The sequence below is a fragment of the Sardina pilchardus genome, chromosome 1 (assembly GCF_963854185.1).
Source record: "Sardina pilchardus chromosome 1, fSarPil1.1, whole genome shotgun sequence".
NCBI lineage: Eukaryota > Metazoa > Chordata > Actinopteri > Clupeiformes > Clupeidae > Sardina > Sardina pilchardus.
In genome coordinates, this window is record NC_084994.1 from 45,888,336 (window position 1) to 45,905,835 (window position 17,500).

The following is a 17,500-nucleotide window of genomic DNA, read 5'->3' on the forward strand; positions in this document are numbered from 1 at the left end:
TGTGAGTGTGTGTTCATGCATTCTGACTGACTCCTGCCCTGGTGAGGACGCTGGTGTGTTAGGGGAGGAGGGGCGGTTCCTTACAGGGCAGGTCCAGGCCGGGGTGTCCACTGGAGGAGCGGACCAGAGGGGGGGACTGGCGCCCGTCCGCCATGTCCGACTCACAGCACTGCGCCTCTCCGTGCATCACCGCCAGACCTAAACGCAGCCGCTCGGCGTACGACTGAGCTCTGCGTCAACACACAAAACATCTCCATGATGACTGCAGATTTCACACTTAACACATTACAGCAGCCTTTCGTTTCCTTCAGATTTAGTGGTGTCGATTATGAACATGAAGGTGCAACAAGACAAGAAGTAGATAGATAGATAGATAGGTAGATAGGTAGATAGATAGATAGATACTTTATTGATCCCCAAGGATCGATAAATCGACACCACTACATCTGAAAAGTCACTGTCAAAAAACCTGCACAAAAGACAAAGGACCTAGAGTGGAAGAACTGCATTATATATATTTCACATCTCTATCTTCCTTATTGAATAGCCATATTTTACATAATGCAATTAATAAAATGTGACTATTAAAATGTGGTATTTTCAACAACAAAAGAATGTTCAAATCCTGGTATTGTGTTCTATGGCTGTTGCATTGCTGGCTGTTGCATTCCACACTCCCACAATAGTGACAAGCACAGCCAGAATATTGTGCTTCCAAGTGACATTCCAGATCGCCATAATACTGTAACATCAAATTTGGTCAGTGTAGATTTGGATCCAAAGGAATTTTGGATGAGATTTTCATCAGATGGAAACCCTGAAAATAAAGTGAGTGAAAGCACCCATTGTTTCCCTGTGTGTGTGTGTGTGTGTGTGTGTGTGTGTGTGTGTGTGTGTGTGTGTGTGTGTGTGTGTGTGTGTGTGTGTGTGTGTGTGTGTGTGTGTGTGTGTGTGTGTGTGTGAGACCTGACCTTAAGGTAGTGTGCATTATGTTTTGCCAACTGAGCAGCAGGAGTACAGCCTAAGTAATCCCAACCCTTCTTTACCTCTTTGCAGCCGAGGGGGATTTGGCCACAATAATAGCATTTCTGTAATCTGGAATCTGAACAGGAAGAGAAAACGAGGGGATATGTTACTAACTGAATCTGATCAGTATGCGCCTTTCAAAGTGCACTAGAACTGAAATACTGTAGCTTTTTTTAATTAACTAAACAACTCAGAACAGCAACATATACATTTCAGAACTTAATCTAGATTTAAGGTATGACTTAAAATACTGAACTTCAATATCAACTCGTGAATTGAATGTTACGTGACTGCCATCGGTGAAATGTCTCAGCACCAGAGAAGAAGTGCATCAAAGCAGCATAAAGCAACATTAAAAGATCCCATAGCAGTAGCAGGTGGACTGCACTCCTCCGTACCTCCTCCTGGATATACTGGATGAGGAAGGGCGAGGCCCGCAGGTTGTCCACGGGGAAACCGAAGAAGCCCTGGATCTCCTTCTGGTGTAGATCCATGGTGATGATGTGAGTTAAACCTGTCAGGCAGCAGGTGGTGAGAGAGGAGACATTAACACTTTGGTTGGGAAGGTGTTGATGAGAGGCTGGTGGCCCGTACTGGTGTAGTGTTACCCTGCAGATACACCAGAGCCAACAAACAACCCTGCCATCTCAACTCACTTACAGTACATTTACACTTGCACTTACGTTTATTAATCTAGTTAACACTTTTATCCACATCTCCGTACAAAATGAGGATTAACATTCAAGATACATTGCAATACAAACATACACCTTGACCACATTTTGTTCTATACAGTAGTAATGCGCTACCACAACAAGAAGGGGGGTTTTAGGCATTCCGCTTTCGCGTTGTGCCTAACAACGCCCCTTAGCTGTTCTGAAATCAGTGTAAACTACGGCCTCTCGGGGCTTATCGCTTAATTAACATTCAAGATACGTTGCAAAAGGAGACCTTGGGTAACAAAAAGCAGGTAGAAGGAAGTAGAAGACAGTGTGGTAAGTGCATGTTAGGTGTGTTGGGTAGATGTGTACGGACAGAAGGTACTCTCGGAGGAGTTGACTGTTTAAGAGCTTCCTGAAGATAAAGAGGGCCACACCTGCTCTGGTAGCACTGGGCGTATACTGTACTACACATGAAAATAATCTGGATTGCCGTGTGTGTGGAGGTAGCCATGCCAGAGGACATTCCTTGTAGGAACACGGCGGTCGAGGACTATCAGAAGCCTTTGTGAGAAGGCCGTTAGAGGAAGTGGGAGCCGACCCAGCAATCTCTTTGTAGTGTAGTCTCTTTGAACTCTCTTAGTGACTCTTAACACACATGCAAAGCCACGAGCATGCTACTGACAGCCTGGCATCCTCCTTATCAGTAATTTCTCAGGGAAGTCACTGTAAACCTGACTACAATTGTGGTAGATCTAAAGGCTAGCTCCCTGTTCAGGAAAGATTGGTAGATAGATAGGGACATTATGTGAACTGTAGCTACCGTAATTTCCCGACTATTTAGCCGTGGCTTATACAGTACATTGATTTTGCAAGATGTCTATAACTATGAGATTTATACACGGGGACAGTTAATATGGTATTGATATGGTTTTGTTTCTTTCAACTTGCATAAAGCACTGCTCTGCGGCTTATACACAATGCGTCTTGTACACAGGAAATGACTGTACCTGCTTTGGCCAACATGGACGCCAGCAGTTTGCACACAATGGAGCCCCTCTTCCTCATCTTGCACTGCTTGCTGTAGGGGAAGTAGGGGATGACCCCGATGATGTTCTTCGCACATGACGTCTTCAGGGCGTAGGCCATGATCAGCAGCTCCATGATGGCAGTGTTCACATCTCTTCAGGGGAAAACAGAGAGATGACCGAGAGAGAGAGAGAGAGAGAGAGAGTGTGAGAGAGAGAGGAGGAGGAAGAGAGATAAGATTTCATTGAGGCAAAACATGGGGTGTTAGCAAGTTCATGTCTTTCTAGTCTTTCTATTGATTGAAAAATGTAAGTGGTGTTACAGAACAACCTATCCATCTTCTGTAACTATAATTTGACGCACTGTATTTGACAATTCAACCAGAAAGTCTCGATCTCCCACTAGATGAAACATGAATATATCTTATACATTTTCAGCGGTATTCGTATAATGATTCAACCAGAATGTAGTAATGGAGGCAACCAGTCCCATTATACTTAATCAGAATGAATGACATGCTTCCACTTGGACATCACAATTGGCTGCTTTCATTTCAGATCCATTATTGAGTAGCTCTCCTTTTGAAACATGAATTCCATCTTGTATTACCATCCTGATACAGTGCCAATACTGGCACTGGCACTCTCAAAACCCCACTGCAGCTTTTCCAGAAACAGACCGCTGGGCACTTGTGCCAAGGCATGCCCATTAACCCTGTATCTGAGGGGCATTTCGAAAGCCCAAGGGACCTCTTTGAAGGAAGCAGCTCACGTAAAGCACAAGTTTGCTTTTCTCCATGCTTTTAAAGTGAGTCTTCCATTTTTACAGTTGACCCTTATGTCAGGCTACTACTAACAGACTGGTCCATTTACTATTACTGGTAAATAAGGGAGTTTTCTGCAGCCGCCATGTCCAAATGAGGTCATGTGGGTCCAACGCTGAGCAGCGTACCATGCAACCTCCAAAACCCCTAAATGCCTCATTACCACCCAGTATTACAAACTCATCTTTATACGGCATGCATCTCGAGAATGTACCCATGTACACCTCTTCTGTTGTCCACTGTTGTCCACTATTGGCAACACCCAAATACCCAAAAAGGCAATAAAAATGCCCTAGAATATTTTACCGGCAATAATAATGTATTAGCCTAAATGTATTATATTATGCATTAAGAGAGCTTCTTTATCACTGGTCTCTTGCAGTCACCCCCACAGAGCCAGAGCTAATGCCCTAGCCCCAGTCTCTTCTGTAACCAGACCCTAATCAGTAAGTGATGAAAGCTCAGGCCAAGTGCTCTTCATGTTACCAGCTCACCTTACTAGCAGGAGCTGGTGGACCAGGTCCCCTCCACAACATAGAACTCTGCTAATGTGCTGGGCTGAGCCGAGCAGCACCACAACTCCCATAACCATGCTAGCTAAGCTAAGCTAATCAAAACTGCTGTGTTGGCACATGTGATGCGGTCAGAGACAGACAGCTCCTTTAATCTCTAATCTAAGTGAGTGCCAGGGCTATCACCACAGAGGACTGTCCCCCTGCACTCACAGTAAGGGACACAGGTTAAGACAGACACCTGAGAGCCCAGCCTGAATGGATGACTCGTTAAAAGGCATGACCCCGGGACGGCAGTGTCACTGCACACTGAGACTAACTCAAGCTCCCAACACAAAAAGAGTGTGCGACTAAAATGAGAGAAACAGGTGCCAACATGGATAGATAAAGTTGAGTTAAGACAGTTTGAATGCCTTTTCTTTTCTTTTCTGCTTTGAAAAGACCAGTTGAAAGTCATAATTTGTGTTCAAAAGTGGAGGCCACATGTGTACTATAAAGTAGCAGAAATAGAGTGACCACCAACCAAACACTGAAAATGAGGACAAATTGTGTCTAAAACTGAGGACAAATTGGTCAAAATGAGGACAACCCCAATTTCTGTTTATAGGCCTATTCCTATTGGGGGAGAGAGTGTTGTATAACAGTAGCTACGTAGCTGTGCAGTATGTACATTGTGTAAACCTCCCTTTCAACACCTTACGAGTCGTGAAAGAGAGCTACAGTAGCAGCCTGGGCTTTTAGCTCGATTGCTAGCATGTTCAAATCCCAATCAAGGTGCAGCAGTTAGCGGGCTATTTTTTCCACTTCATGCAAGTGGTTCTATTCCTAATGTTGGGGTGGGGGGGCTGTGCAGTATGTATGCTGTGTAAACCTCCTTTCCGACGCCTTCAGAGCCTGGGCTTTTAGCTTGATTTCCAGCGCCCTCGACTCCCAATCCAAGGTGCTGCGCTATGAGACCTGACAAGTGCAGGGCGGAGCGGCATGATTCGACAGTTAGGCCTACAGTACATTGGTGCCGTGACCCACATCAGGAGTGAGGTATAGGGAGGTGAGTGTAACGGTGCTGTGGAGCACTTGTCAAAAAGGCGGACAAACACCCACAAAGGAGGACACTCTACCTAGGTCGAGGGCGAATAGTCATCCTAGACAAACAATGGTATCAGCTAACACAATTATTGTGGCTTACTACCTTAACTAGTGTCAGTATGGTCAGAAAATATATGGAATGACAGTCGAAAGAGAAAATTACAGAGCTGTTCCTCGGTATAACCACGTTATGTTTCACAAATACACCAACAGTCAGGTTAGCCTCCCCCAGTCAACCAATGCTAATATTATTTTACTGTTGGACGTTATGTTAAGCTGGAAAGAAAATACTGGACATTTCGATGAAGGATCAGTATTTAGCTTTCCTTTACTTAATTTAAAAATAATTATTGCGTCTTATAAATGTCAATACCGATAAATTGACAAATAGCTAATATCAGCCGATAATATTGGCTCACCGATTTATCGGTTGGACTTGGACATTCTGGCTTTTATATGTTTTTCCTTTCAACAGTGAAGTCCTCCAAGTAGCCCACTGTTGTCCAAAAATGGACTGATAAGACATTGATATACCTCCTCTTTAAGGAAGAATTGATGCATTCTTTCAATAATGTAAGAGTACCAACAACCACCACAACTATAAATGGCCTTCAGCAATACCCACTTCCTGATTCAATCTTCTACTGTAGCCTATGTTGCGTTGGTCCATCTGCTAGACGGCAGAAACTGTGCTGTCAACTGTGCAGAAGCAGCATGAGTTCTGGGTCAGCTTGTGTTTAAACGTAGCGGTGAGTAGCCACAGCACATTCTCAAACAAACGCCCTTTGAGCAGCAGTAGCCGGCCGCGGGCTTCACTGGCGGTTTGACCCCGCCGACTAGACAGCAGCGCTGCAGCCAAACCAACTCCAGCGCGGTGACACCGCAGCACTCCGTAGTGGCCTCGTTTCCATGACCACTGACACTAGCGCCTGACCACCATGTAGGTCACTCACTCACTCACTCACTCACTCACTCAGACAACATGGGCCGCTGAGAGAGCACCTTACCTGGGGATTGTCTGGATGATGAAGATGTCTTGCCCACGCACAGACTCCTTCACGTCTACCCTTGTTTCTATCAGAGGAAAAAGAAAAACACAACCATGTATTTCAGTCACCAAACATGCGAGCTAACACAAAGGCAAACTTTAGTGGCGACCACAACAAAGAGAAAAACATGGGAGGGCTTATAACGTTAACGTTATAATAACATTATATTTGGATTAAGGAGCATGTAGTTCACTGACCTCTGTCGGCCTCCTGGTAGACCACAGACTTTCCCAACTCAACACCAAGGCGCCTGTTGGGGGAGAGATGCACACACGTGAATATACTATGCATTTGCACAATCACCACCCACAAGACAAAGGTACTTTTACAACCCACACCACAAACACGCACCTAAATACACACACACACGCACACACCCAGACACACACACACACACACACACACACACACACACACACACACACACACACACACACACTAAAACACACTTAAGTAACCAATTCCAGGGATTCCACAGTAGAGAGCAAATACAACTGGACAAAGAAACAAAAGCAGATAGCAGTTTATGACCAAATTCACTCCCACCTCCTGGGATTCAGCAAGCCGATAACGCCAAAAGCAAGGTTATCAATTTCCTGAAGACAGCTGACAAACACTAACTACATGCAACTATATGCTACGTATGCAAGACATGAAGTTCACCTTTCAACACGCTTATGGTCACTCAATGACACAAACAGGAGTTACAGAGTTACAGAGGGGTGGTCCCTAATATGTTGACTGTCCGCTGATAACATGCCCACTCATAAAAACGGACACGAAAGGTTAGGGAGCATAAAAGTGTCAAGATAGTGTGGACAAAATGGGTGTCCCTTTTGCTACATGGAGTCACCAGCCCTCGTGCTGGTCTGTTAGTGCATGTTATGGCTAAAAGGGAAGGGCAGGGCAGGGCAGGGCAGGTCAAATCAGTTCAAAGCCTCAGAGTTGACACAGCACCACAGCGCACTGTTGTACACTCACTCGGCCGTACGGGGCCGGGTCCTTTCCGCTGGGAGACGTCTGTTACTGTTAGAGGACACAGGCGCCGAAAGTGAAACAAAAACAAAAAAAATAATACTATTTCTCCTGTAGTCTGTGTGTCAGTGAAAGGCCAAATAACGTCCTAATTCCAAAATGGGAACAGTTAAGAGACACCTGTACAAAAGAACACTGGGGAGCAGGGTTGGCCATTTTGGCCCACTCATAATTCTGCTGAATGAGGGGGCCATTTTGCTGGGCAGACAGTATGAAGCAGGTGGCCGCATGTAAATGGCCTCCAGCTGATTGTTTTAATGAGGGGGTAGGGTTCCCATCGTCCATCTCCCAGTGACAGGGCCAGGCAGGATGGGACAGCTGGCTAAGGGACAGGACAGGTAACTGCCCAATTTTACCCCAAGGCAACTGCTCTTTCAGATCCCCCTGAGTACTTCGGTGTATGCATCTGTTTGTCTGAGTAGTTCAGTGTATGTGTGCATCTTTCAATTAGTCTGGAAGTGTGTTTCTATCACTCTGTGTGTGTGTGTGTGTGTGTGTGTGTGTGTGTGTGTGTGTGTGTGTGTGTGTGTGTGTGTGTGTGTGTGTGTGTGATCTTGAAATACTTGTGTCCGACAGACACAGGACTGTGGCTGGCAGCCATTACCTGATTCAGCTGGATAGCCACCCCAGCCTGCCCCTTGCAGTGACACAGCACATCTGTTCCATGTCTCTGTCTTTGATCCCCATCATTTGGAGAGAGGTGAGCCTTTCATCTTAGTTCATGTTTCCAGGCCAGCACCTTGCTTGCATCATTAATAACTGGTGCAGGCACACGGGCCGTCCAGAGCGAGAGATCCCAAAGGAAGTTTCTCTACCGTTGAGGGTCTCGGGAGGTTGTAGGCTCTTTGATATGCTCTACACAATGGTTCTTGCCTCAGTAGAACAGAAATAACAGTTTTGCAGCAAACGTGAAAAGGTCTGACACAGCAAAAACGCCTAAAGCCCAGGGAGACTGCTGGACGGTTATTCGACTTGGGCTACTCCACAAACCGGCTACTTTGCCTGTCCAATACCTTAAAAGGCACTCTGCTGTTATGGTTTATGCGGTCTTAAAACCAGAAACACAAAAGGCTCCATGACCCAAACTCAACACTGAGCGTGTGGACCCTGGGCTTTGTCTGTTGTCCTAGCCGATCAGGGAGATTCACCAGCACCTCACTCACTGATAGAATGTCACTGACTTCTGACTTAGACTGAGGGGTGAGGGGCCACACTGTGACAAAGACAACATGCCAGGTTGGCAGGCCAGCCTTGGAACTAGAGAGACAGCAAATTAACTAGAGCAGACCACACATAGCTTAACTAGTGCTGCAGGACATTCTTGTTCATCAGATATTCCAAAGGGGGGGAACTGGCATACAGGCACACTAAAACCTGCAGTAAAGTAAACAACTCGACCATGTCAGTACAGAAGAAAATGTTAAAGCACTTACTCTGTGATCTTCTTGGCGAGCTCGGTGGCCGCTGTGGTAGAGTTGGCGGAGAAGACACGATAGCCACTTTTCCCGACATTCATTCTTGACTGATAATCATAGGACAGCTTGGGTGATTTAGAATGAAAGAAAAGAGACTTGTGAGGTCCAAGACGACTTTTTGGCATGTCTTCAACTCTTAGCTAACTGTTTCTCCGCAAGACAACAAATGTACAGTGGTAGCTATAATCAAGACAAGCTTTGGCTTTCTATAAATGAACAAATCTACATTTACAGTAAAGTAATATCCTATAGGCTACTCTAGTCTTGATGCATCAGACTTGTACAGACAACATTTCAACAACATGCCCTGTGGTCACAGCACAGCTACGGCTAACTGGGACTTCAGTTCTGTTTTCCTCTCGCTTCTCCAGCAGAAAACAAATCCTCCAGCATACCACAACAACTGGACCACCAGCAACGCTGACCAGTAGAAAGGTAACTTACTGAATACAGTGATTCTGCATTAAAACCAGCGGGACCTTGGAAAAAGACCGAGCTGCTGGCCTTATTTTTCTTCTAATGTAGGCTACGCCGTTTCACCGAACTAGGTATACAACCCAAACTAATTCGAAAGCAACCAGCCACGGTTGAGGTTAGCCTACTATTATACGGTTAGAGCCAGTCATCGATCGCTTCGCACAACGATGGGTTTGTCTACCATGCCATAAACAAGAAAAAAACTGGGCAATAGCAACGTTTGTACTTCGCTCCTAGGCGTGTTACATAACAGTCGATTAAATGTTTCTAAATGATGTCCTTTCACATCCTTTTCGGGCTGCATTAAACGTGGAATCGGATAAAGAATAACAAAAATAAAGCTTTACTTGCACCACTGTAAACTTTGTTGCAATGCGGTCAGAATAAAAAATCCCACAAACGTTTCCATTGGTTAAACCGAGTAGTTGACAGACAGGCCGGTACAACCACTGTGAGTTCTGCATCACAAGGAAAAGAAGGCGGTACCTGCTATATTCCAGCCAATCACATCTATGAAATGTCTACCGGTCAAAGTAGAGGATGTCCAAAACACTGCATTGCATTTTAGAGCCTGAAGGAGAGAGACTTTTTCCATTTCATATGCAAGCGATGCAGGCCTACAGGTTCTGACTGGGACTGAGACTGCAACTGCAGTGCTTCACTTTAGTTTTAAACTTGCCTCAAGAAATCTATTGTTGTTGAGCTACTAGGCCTACAAAAGCCTCATAAATAACCTAAAGAAACAGATAGGCCTAAATATAAAGAAATGTGACCAAAGTAGCATCATTCACTCAAAAGTATAGTTGATGTGACTATGTCAATTTAATGAAACAACACAACAACAAGTTACAAAAATAAAGGACAGGCTAATTCTAATTACATTTATTTATAAAGGCAACAATTACCCAGCATTGTAGGAGTGAAAGGAAAAGGCATTTTAAACACTGTCCAAACTGTGAACTGGCAAAGGTTTTAGGCATCAACCACAAGGTTAAAAGTCTTCAACAATGTTCGGCATAGAAGGTGAGAATTGTTTTTAAAGAATCTTCTTCCCATTAAGTTCAAGATGGTTTCTAACACATCATATAGCCCTTCTGAAATGTCAACATGGTTTATTCCTCAAACTGTTCCAGGATGGTGTGACAAACAGGTCTGTGTGGGCCCACAAAATCTCTGCAGCATTGTGTAAAACCTCTGATTTGTCTCAGAGCACATCCCCCCAATCATTCTCTCTCTCACTGTTCCAGGCCCAGTGGTCATCGCGGTCCCTCAGTCCTCAACAGAGACGGACACCCACGGGTTCAGAAAGTAAAAGCCCTGCCAAGTATTTGATCCAACCGTTTAGTAAACCAGCTCATCCAAATTAGCAGCCAGGTAGATCAGATCATTACCTGTGGGGCGGGAGATCAGATCATTACCTGGTAGATCAGATCATCACCTGTGTTAAGTGCACAGGTAGAGAGAATATACGGCAGGGCTTTTACTTTTCCGGAACCGGCATGTCCTCCTCTGGTCCTCAGCCCTCGGCATCCTTCCCCCTGGCGGGCTCCGGGTTCTTGAGCACCTTCTCCCGGAGCAGGTCCAGGATGACCTGCCTCTCCTGGCTCTCCAGCTCGAAGCGTCGCTCGCGCTCCCTCCGCTCGGCGGCGAGCCTCTCGCGCTCCAGGGCGATCTTGCTCCGCTGGATGTCCAGCTCCTCGCGCCGCAGCGCCACCTCCTCCTCGCGCAGGCGCTGCTCGGCCTCCGCCCGCTTCTCCAGGAAGCTCAGGATCTCCGAGTACGTCTGGCAGCAGCACTGGCACGCGCGCTTGGCCGTGGGCGCCGCCAGCTCCACCAGCTCCTCCACCCCCTCCGCCTCCTCCGGCTCCGGGGTCGTGACCACTGTACAGGTCAGTGGAGGTCAAAGGTCAACATTATGTGGCGGTATACATGCTCACTGGAACAGTTAACATTAATATGATATCTATCTATTGAACTCAAAGTATCTATTACATTGTCACAAGACTTCATATAACCAAGTTATATAGCTTATGTAAGTGTCTCAAAAAGGCAACAATTTGTTGTCCCATATGGAAAAAATCAAAGGGGAAAATGTATTCACATGTATGCAGCTGCATCCAGCTAATATCTGAATAGATGGCTACAAAATATTTAATAAATATACTACAGTATAGTAGCAGTAGGTCTACAAGATGTGGAAGATGTCGCATGACTTCGATATAACTCTGTCGTGTAAAAAAAAAGCATGTTTGTTTAAATAACTTTTAAGGCAGCTTTTAAGGCTCTCTGGTAAGCAACATTAATTTCCCGCTAGATCAATAAAGTATCTGTCTGTCTATCTATCTGTTATTAGTGCTCTTATTGTGCGGTGCTTGTGTTTAGCGCTGTTGACTCCTCACCTGTAGGTGGCTCTGTGCCAGACAGCAGGTTGGGCTTGTCCTGCTCCGGCATGCTGAGCTCCTCCAGGACCCGCTTCCTCAGCTCCTCGTCCTGGTACTTGCTCTCCTCCTTCCCCACCAGCCCCTTCTCCTTCTCCTTCTCCTTCTCCTTCTCCGCCTCCAGCTCCAGCACCTCGTGGAGCAGGTCCTCCTTCTGCGCGTACAGCCGCTCGGTTCCAAACCTGAGTCATGGTCATGGACCAGAGCAGAACAAGACGGGTTGCAGCATCGCCGGGCACCTACAAGAACCACTTGAATCCTGTCAGGTATCCCTCTCTATTAGTTCACCTTAGACTACTCAGATGTACACACAGTCTCTGGCGGATGTAAACCAATGCAGTGAATCTGATGATGGAATTCTTTGAGATGTTTCACAAACTAATTTTACACAGTATGTATCTCCATCACTAATCTTTAGTTATATCCATATTTGTCTATACTGTATGGACTGATTTATTTCAACCAGATCATCAAGGTCACCATAATTAATATACTAAAACGGCAATGGAGGGATCGATTGTCCAACTGAGTGACCCCTGGGTGAATGGGGGTGTGTGTTGTGTACCTCCGCAAACTGGCGAAGTCCTGCTTCTTGTAGTAGTCCAGCAGCAGCATGGTCCTCTCACGGCAGCGCCGGGAGTCCACCTCGAAGTTCTCGTCCTGCAGGGCGGCCGTGATGATCTCGCCCACGCGGCCCCACGAGCGGCCCGTCTCCTTGGACCTGAACGGGTTCTGGACGATGACCTCCCGCAGGAGCATGATGTCGTGGCGGGCGGAGAATCGCACCTGGCGTTTGCGGGGGGTGGTGGAGGGGCCAGCAATGGAAAAACCTACAAGTGTGTGTGTGTGTGTGTGGGGGGGGGGGGGGGGAGTGGATAAAGCGTGAGTATTTTTGTGAATAGGCTACTACTTATTCATTAGACATAATGTAATGTGTACAGTATAATCATGTAAAACATTTGCCCACTGTAAAACGCCCAAATATCAATCAATTTTCATGTACATTTGGTTTTAAATAGCTCTAATAGTTTCAGAGGGACAGCCTATGACATTAGAGACTAACTTTGCAGTAACTCTGCAGCCCTGTGTAATAATTATAAACTTTGACAAAGATGATATAACATGTAGCCTGTGAGTGACATCATTACACTGACAACTCACACATCGTAACTTGTTGGCCTAATAGTCCACCAAACCCCTGTATTATAGTTAGGTATGATAGCTTATATTTGTTAAAACCAAACCCAGTTATGATAAACTTACTCACTATGCACGGACACAGTCCATGCAAGAACAGTCTTCTGACATTGTTATGACCTACAGCCCGATACTTTCTCAAGCATTTACAACGTGATGAGAGGTGCATGTGATGTGATGATTGCGTGCCCTACAGAGGAGCCCATTTGGATGCTGAACCACGAACAGCGTTACTGTTACTGCAGCTGCTCGGTGTATTTTGCACCGTGTTCGGCGACTACCGAGTGACGTCGCTTTTAATAGACTTGCCCAGCACAAGTAGACGTTGCGTCTGCTCTGCAAAGACTACGCAGTCAGACAAATAAGCGCGCACCGAGCGTTCACGAGCGACCGTGCGTCTGTGAAACCCGTTTGACATGTTGTCATTGCTAATGTCCAGCCGTCAGCAGCTTGATTTCAACGAAGACGTGTCAGACGTAGCAGTTTATAGCAGAAGTCTTACCATTGTCGTTCGCCATTTCCACCACACGTTCCATGACATCCGGAATCTGTGATCAGCTGACACGCAGAAACTGCTGAGGTCACCGTACACGTCCAGTCACCAGTACAGGTTACATTCTGACGTGTAACTCAACTTCTCGGAAAATCTGGAATAACCGGAGATATGTGTCGTTGTACATCCATGAACGATCCACTAGAGGGCATGCAAGCACAACAAACATATCCAGCCTCGTTCCATTTTACTGAGATTGGGTGGCTGTGGAGAAAACGTTTGTCTTGCGCCTCTGAAAAAGTAAACAATGTATAACTGGAGAGAGAGAGATGGCTTGTTATTCACTATGTACTTAAACCACAATAACTGATTCAGAGACATTTGTACATAATTCAAGTCAGTCCAACCTTGAAGTCTGACTGAAGTGCATACGTGTACTGTTATTAGATTAGATTAGATTATATTCAACTTTATTGTCATTGTGCAGAGTAGGCCTACAAGTACAAAGACAACGAAATCATGTCGTATAAGTAATTAATTACTCTGCCTGGACGGATGCAGTGATGGGATGGCACAATAATAATGACAGCCATTCTGCATTCACTTCATATGCAGTGAGATGTTTTTAACAGTTTTTTTCCCCTTTGGATGTATTATGTTGCTTTATTTCAGGTGCACCAGAGCATGTCAAATGAGGTGGAGTCATGTCACGTCAGTACTGACCACTGTCACTTGGACAGGCTCAGCCCGACTGCCTCCCTGCACTCCCTCGACCTTGAACCCCAGTTATCACGGCAAACTCCCCCGCACTGCCCTGCCCCCCCCCCCCCCCCCCCCCCCACACACACTCGCACGGCTCGGCTCCACGCGGCCTCTAACGCGTTAAATGCAGTGTAAGCAAGCGACTCGCAAGGAGAATTATGAAATAATCACAGTAATGGGCCTCCGAGTCCCCTGAGCGCACTCCTCAAAAGCCGATCTTGACAGACCGACGCGCTCCGCTCCACTCCCCGGCTCTTACACAACTGGTGATGAAGGCTGACTAAACTGTCAAACTCGACAGCATGGAAAAGGATGGAGGGTGGGTGGTTGGGGTCAGGGGGGTGGGGGGGGGGGTGGGTGGAGTAGACCGGGTAAATCAAGGGCAGTCACCGAGGCTCTGAAATCGGAGGGTAAATATGTGGCCGTGCCGCCCTGCCTGGCTTGGTCACTGTTGACCGCTACTCCCCCCCCCCCCCCCCACACACACACACACACAAACCCCCACCCCTCCTCACTGGCCATAGCGTTTGCTCCATCGGTTCAGATGGACGCGGCTCGCTGTACTGGTTCATTCCAGTTGCTGGCAGCGTCTGCGGCCGAGGGAGGGTCACCGAGGGTACGCCGGCCAGCCTGGGAGGAGCGCGCGGAGCGGCGAGGAGAGGAGAGGAGCCGCTCACAGACTGTCCAGTTGCTAAGCACTGCCAACAGTCAGAGACACGGCCGCGCCATGCTGGGGTCTTTATGTCGGATTATCGCTTTTTTCCCTCCTCGACTGAGGAGGACTGAGATACTGTAAACCTAGTACATCAATCATCTAAAATGATAAAAACAATACGTTTATTTTATGTACCGCCTTTCTCAAACACAAGGTCGCTTTACATAGTCAGGAAAAAAACAGTACAAACAAAGAAGACACAAGACAATACAACAATACAACAATCTACATGTGAACCCCTGTGGACTGGATGTGTTTTTGTTTACCCAGCACAAAATAAAGCCTCTACACATACTAGTAGTAAAGCCTTCTGTTTCTCCAGTGGAGCTGTTTGCCGTGATAGGCAGTGCCTTTTGTGTGTCAGCCTGTCATCTCCTAAACGTGAAGACACTTCTTTTCAGAGTGACATGGCTTGTCATGCGTTAGGACGCAATCACTCTCTGTTTGCATATCCTTGCTTTGTCCTTGTAACAGTCGATCAATCGTAACTCTCTCCCATTATGTTAGCCGTGAAATTACAGCACAAAGAGATTCTCGGGAGACGTCTCCCGAGAGAAAGTCTTCTATCGTCGTATGACCTCGACAGGATTTTCATTTGTATCTGCCAACAATTTCTTTCATGTAATTAAGAGTCGTCTTCAAATAGTCTATCAATAAAGGAACTTAGGGTCTTTGTAGCAGTCCATTAGTAACACTGTGATGTTTTCTGTTGATTTTCCCTTACACTATGCCATGTTTGAGTAACGAGAAGTTGACAAGAGCTGTGATTCTTCAGATTATGCAAATCAAATTATTTGCAGCAGCCGTGATAATATCTTGAAGGCACACCAGTGTAGAACATGTTAGTGGTGGTGGCTGGAGATCAAATGAAAAGAGACTGCTGGACTCTTGGTGAGTGCCTTGGTGAGTGTCCTCCCACGGTCGCGTTTGATTCTGTTGCAAGTTTTTCTGCTGTGCATATACAGTGATGTGGTGTTGACGTTAACACAAATCAGCACCCATGGGCGACGTGTCTGCCCTAAAAAGCAGGAGATCTTTCAAGGAAAAACGGCCCGGCTTCCACCGGAGTCGGAGGAGTTTACCCAAACACCCCCCGCCCCCAGCTGACTCATAATCAACCCTGGGTGGTCAAGCTCCGACAAAAAAACATTTCATTTTCCACAAACAATGCGGCGAGAGTTCTCATTATTTCCGCCCGTGTGAGACTCTCTGTGCTCCAGCACTTGAAGGCTTCCCCTGGAAAGTGGCCGTAGGTGTGTTGTAAACAGAGTAAAAAGCCCCTCGGACGCCTGGCGTCACTTGTGAAGTTTTACTACAGCAGTCTGGGCTGTGAGGACTCGAGGAACAAGTGTCCTCTAGAAAGGATGCGCCTTCAAGCTGAGTCTTGTTCAGAGACAGAGCCTGCCGTTAGAACAGAACAGAACAGAACAACTACTATGTCCATCTATTGCCTCCTTAAACTGTCTAGCTATCAGCACTGCTGTCCTTAGTGGTAGTAGAACTGCACACATCTTTCCTGGGTGCGTGTGTGTGTTTGTGCTTGTGCGTGTGTATTATGAAGGGTGTGTGTGTGTGGGGGGGGGGGGGGGTTGTCATTGTCTATGGACTCTCTTTTATGTCTCCTGAGAAAGCACAGCCCCCTCATCATCGAGTGTTTGTCTGCCTGCATCCCTGCACCATTACAGTAAAGTGTGTGTGTGTTTGTGTGTGTGTGTGTGTGTGTGTGTGTAAAATAGGGGGAGAGGAAACATGCATGCATGTTTGTGTGTGTGTGTAAGAGGGAGAGAGAGTACATCTCTGTGTGTGTGTGTGTGTATGTGAGTGAGTGTTCTCATTATGTGAAGATGGGTTGGCAACACAGGAATTGTGACTGCTCTCCCTCATCCTCTCTCTCTCTCTCTCCACCCCTTCCCTCCCTCTCCCTCTCTCCCTCTCTCTCCATCTCCCTCTCTCCCACTCCTCTCAGGTCCCTCACAAACCCAGGAGAAGTTCAGAGGGAAGGCAGCAGCTGTGGAGCAGAGGGGGAGGAGAGGCGACACGCGCGAAAGAGAGACGCGCAGAGAGAGAGAGAGACGCACAGAGAGAGAGAAAGAGAGAGAGACACGCAGAGAGATAGATAGATAGAGAGAGAGAGAGAGAGACGCGGGGGACGCACGAGCACCCAGTCCAGCAGCCAAGCAGAGGAGACTCACACTCTCCACTCTCCCTCTCACAGGAGCAGCACCCCAGAGTGGAGCACCGACCGAGAGAGAGGTGAGAGAGAGAGAAAGAGAGAGAGAGAGAGAGGGGGTACAGGGAGAGAGGGAGAGAGAAGGGGAGAGAGAGAGGGAGAGTGGAGGCACGGTGGGCTCAGCGCAGGCACCCTGGGCGCCTGGGTAGATAAAGAGTGGCGAGGGGTGGGTGGGGGGTGGGCGCGCACACTCCGCTCGCTCCCTCAGCGCCTGCTCTCCTCCCCGGCCGCCTCGCGGTTCCAGCAGCCGCCGCCGCGCCCGCCTCCCGCCACCACCACCACCTCCTCCGCCACCACCACTACCACCAACGCCTCCACCTCCTTCTGCTGTGCCACCGCTGCCGCCACCACCACCGCCGCGGCTGCTGCTGCTGCTGCCGCCCCCCACTCGCTCCCGGCCTCCCCGTACCGCGCTAACAACACCACCACCTCCACCGACACCTCCACCACCGACACCAACGCCGGCAGAATGGACAGCGAGCGCGACGAGGAGC

At 47.3% G+C, this 17,500-nt stretch overlaps 3 protein-coding genes across 4 annotated transcripts in view; 1 reads left to right on the forward strand and 2 right to left on the reverse strand.

Moving 5' to 3' along the window:
* Positions 1 to 9,599, reverse strand: part of LOC134092952 (phosphoribosyl pyrophosphate synthase-associated protein 1-like) — a 15,331-nt gene extending 5,732 nt beyond the window's left edge. Inside the window, exons 1-8 of one of the 2 annotated variants that reach the window (XM_062546151.1) lie at positions 9,139 to 9,599; positions 8,653 to 8,759; positions 6,382 to 6,434; positions 6,143 to 6,209; positions 2,696 to 2,868; positions 1,425 to 1,540; positions 1,047 to 1,102; positions 85 to 230 (exon numbers count right to left, since the gene is read on the reverse strand). In XM_062546151.1, coding sequence (XP_062402135.1) covers positions 85 to 230; positions 1,047 to 1,102; positions 1,425 to 1,540; positions 2,696 to 2,868; positions 6,143 to 6,209; positions 6,382 to 6,434; positions 8,653 to 8,735 — 694 coding nt within the window. In that variant the 5' untranslated portion in view covers positions 8,736 to 8,759; positions 9,139 to 9,599. The remainder of the gene's footprint in view (positions 1 to 84; positions 231 to 1,046; positions 1,103 to 1,424; positions 1,541 to 2,695; positions 2,869 to 6,142; positions 6,210 to 6,381; positions 6,435 to 8,652; positions 8,760 to 9,138) is intronic. The other variant, XM_062546159.1, reaches the window with a different exon arrangement.
* Positions 9,600 to 9,978: 379 nt separating this feature from the next.
* On the reverse strand, positions 9,979 to 13,446 carry si:dkey-45d16.4 (calponin homology domain-containing protein DDB_G0272472). Its single transcript, XM_062535464.1, has 4 exons — positions 13,309 to 13,446; positions 12,175 to 12,439; positions 11,571 to 11,791; positions 9,979 to 11,052 (listed from the first exon to the last, which is right to left on the reverse strand). Exons 1-4 carry the CDS (start codon positions 13,340 to 13,342, stop codon positions 10,688 to 10,690), a joined length of 885 nt encoding a protein of 294 aa, XP_062391448.1. The 5' UTR covers positions 13,343 to 13,446; the 3' UTR covers positions 9,979 to 10,687.
* Positions 13,447 to 17,008: 3,562 nt separating this feature from the next.
* The window catches only part of cygb2 (cytoglobin 2), a 14,380-nt gene continuing 13,888 nt past the window's right edge, over positions 17,009 to 17,500 (forward strand). Inside the window, exon 1 of the mRNA XM_062535510.1 lies at positions 17,009 to 17,500. This exon is cut by the window's right edge and continues 109 nt beyond it. Within this exon, the coding sequence (XP_062391494.1) occupies positions 17,476 to 17,500 (25 nt within the window). The 5' untranslated portion in view covers positions 17,009 to 17,475.